Here is a 2,494-nt window from a genome sequence, read left to right on the forward strand (position 1 = left end):
AGGGGGGATATGATAGAGGTCTATAAAATCATGAGTGGTGTGGAGAGGGCTGATAAAGAAAAGTTATTTATTAGTTCCCATAATAGAAGAACTAGAGGACACGAAATGAAATTAATGGGTAGCAGGTTTAAAACTAATAAAAGGAAGTTCTTCTTCACACAGCGTGTTGTCAACCTGTGGAACTCCTTGCCAGAGGAGGCTGTGAAGGCTAGGACGATAATAGAGTTTAAAGAGAAGCTGGATAAATTCATGGAGGTTAGGTCCATAAAAGGCTATTAGCCAGGGGATAAAATGGTGTCCTTGGCCTCTGTTTGTCAGAAGCTGGAGAGGGATGGCAGGAGACAAATCGCTTGATCATTGTCTTCGGTCCACCCTCTCTGGGGCACCTGGTGCTGGCCACTGTCGGCAGACAGGATACTGGGCAAGATGGACCTTTGGTCTGACCCAGTACGGCCGTTCATATGTTCTTATGTTCACACCAGGCCTGTGGCTGATCCTTCAGCCCTTCTTCTTACTCCAGGGGCTGTTCCGAGGGACAAAGGTTTTGCCTACCCCTCAACCTACCGGGGGGTAAATGAGTTGTACACCGACTGAGTCTTCAGTTTCTTCTGCTGACACAGCCCAGGAAGGCCAGGAAGGAGGTTACTGGCACTTTCTCTGTCCAGTCAGTGACTCCGGGAGGAGGCCCCAGCACTGTGTCACCAACCAGCCCTTCACTGCGCTGAGTCTCTGAGCCAGAGCACTGGGAAATCCTTAGATCCCTTTTTGAGTAAAGAGGGAGAGCAGCCTGGCCCAGATCCGTTTGGTCCTCACCCCGTAGATGATGGGGTTGAGGGTGGGAGGCATCAAAAGGCTCAAGTTGGCAAAAAGAATGTGGAAGTGCAGGGGCAAAATCTGGCCAAGCCGGGCTATGAGGATGATGAAAAGATTAGGGATGTAAAAGGCGAGGATGGCGCACAGGTGGGAGCTGCAGGTTCCAAATGTCTTGAGCCGGGCGTCCTTTGTGGGGAGTTTGAAGATGGCCCTGAGGACGTGGATATAGGATACGGCGATCAGTAGCGCATCCAGACCTATCCCACACAATGTCAAAACGAGGGCGTAGTAGCTACTGACACGAATGTCGGCGCAGGCCAGGCTCACCACGGCGATGTGCAGACAGTACGGCTGGGGGATGATGTTGGTTCTGCAATATGGCCACTGCCTGGCCAGTAAGGGGAGGGGTAACTCGAGCAGGCCACTGCGCAGCAGCACAGCCAGGCCGATCTTGGCCACCACGGGGCTTGTCAGGATGGTGGAATGTCTGAGGGGATGGCAGATGGCCACATAGCGATCCAACGCCATGGCCACAAAGATCCCAGATCCTACCAAATAGAAGGAATTAATGAAGAACATCTGGGTGAGGCAGGCACTGAAATCGATCTCCCTGGAATTGAACCAGAAGATGCTCAGCAATTTGGGCAGGACAGACGTAGTTAGGATGAGGTCGGAGATGGCCAGCATGCAGAGGAAATAGTACATGGGCTCATGGAGGCTCGGCTCCTTCTTCACGATGAACAGGATGGTGAAGTTCCCCAAGATTACTATGACGTACATGGTGCAAAAAGGGATGGAGATCCAGCCGTGGGCCTCCTCTAGACCAGGGATGCCCAGCAGGATGAAGGTGCAGGGGTTGGTGAAGTGGGTTGTGTTGGAATGTGCCATGGACAGAGGAGAAGGTGTCCGACTCTCAGGCAGAACGGTGTCTCCCGCATGCACCGTACAAGCCCCCGACTTCTTCTGTGCGCCCAGGGTTGAAGATGACTCTTGCAGAACACACGCCTGGAGGGAGAGAGAACGCATTACTGAAGGCTCTGCTCATGGGGGAAGCACGTCAGTCTCTGCACACACTGAAAATGTCACTTTTGTTAGTCAGTGAAATTCCCTTTGTTCAACTGGCCCTGCAGGGTCCGTCCCATGTCGGATGGTGCTCGCTGGACCAACTATCCCCACAGCATGTTCTGTGCAGCATGAACGTGGATACTCATTACCCGCCATTGCTTCGTAACTCAGTGAAACCCAGGCAGTGTGGGAAAACCAAAGACTTGTGCCCTGTGACAAATCCATTTAGGATGCTCTGAGGGACAAGTCCTGGGTGTCATTAATTGCCGGTCAATGGAAACACCTGCTGATTCACTGCCGTGGCCAAAACAAACACAATTTTCAGATGCCTAAAAGTGGGATGGAAATAGGCCTGCATGGGGTGTGTGCTCAGAATGAGTCCCTCGGTCTCTCCAGGCAAAGTGGCAGCAGACAGGCGTCTCTGGGAAGGGCAGAGCAAGGGGAAATAGGATTCCTGAGACCCGCTGTGGCAATGGGGCAGGCTGCCCTAGTGAGCCAGACTGAAAACTCTGGGACTGTTTATTTTAGAGAAGAGTCAAAAAAGTTGGCATGTGGAAGAGATGTCCAATCAAAGAATGGACCCAAGCACATTCAAATAGTCAAACAGGGTGTGTCT

General features: G+C 52.0%; 1 protein-coding gene across 1 annotated transcript; it reads right to left on the reverse strand.

Moving 5' to 3' along the window:
* Positions 1–753: 753 nt before the first annotated feature.
* On the reverse strand, positions 754–1,839 carry LOC142819497 (olfactory receptor 51E1-like). Its single transcript, XM_075907133.2, has one exon. The coding sequence runs from the start codon at positions 1,837–1,839 to the stop codon at positions 754–756; it is 1,086 nt and encodes a 361-aa protein (XP_075763248.2).
* Positions 1,840–2,494: the final 655 nt, after the last annotated feature.

The sequence above is a fragment of the Pelodiscus sinensis genome, chromosome 1 (genome assembly GCF_052426305.1).
Source record: "Pelodiscus sinensis isolate ZL-2025 chromosome 1, ASM5242630v1, whole genome shotgun sequence".
NCBI lineage: Eukaryota > Metazoa > Chordata > Testudines > Trionychidae > Pelodiscus > Pelodiscus sinensis.

What these genes read in the sequence shown, in the direction of transcription:
- LOC142819497 (XM_075907133.2), bottom strand. Translation starts at nt 1,839, where the DNA reads ATGCGTTCTCTCTCCCTCCAGGCGTGTGTTCTGCAAGAGTCATCTTCA.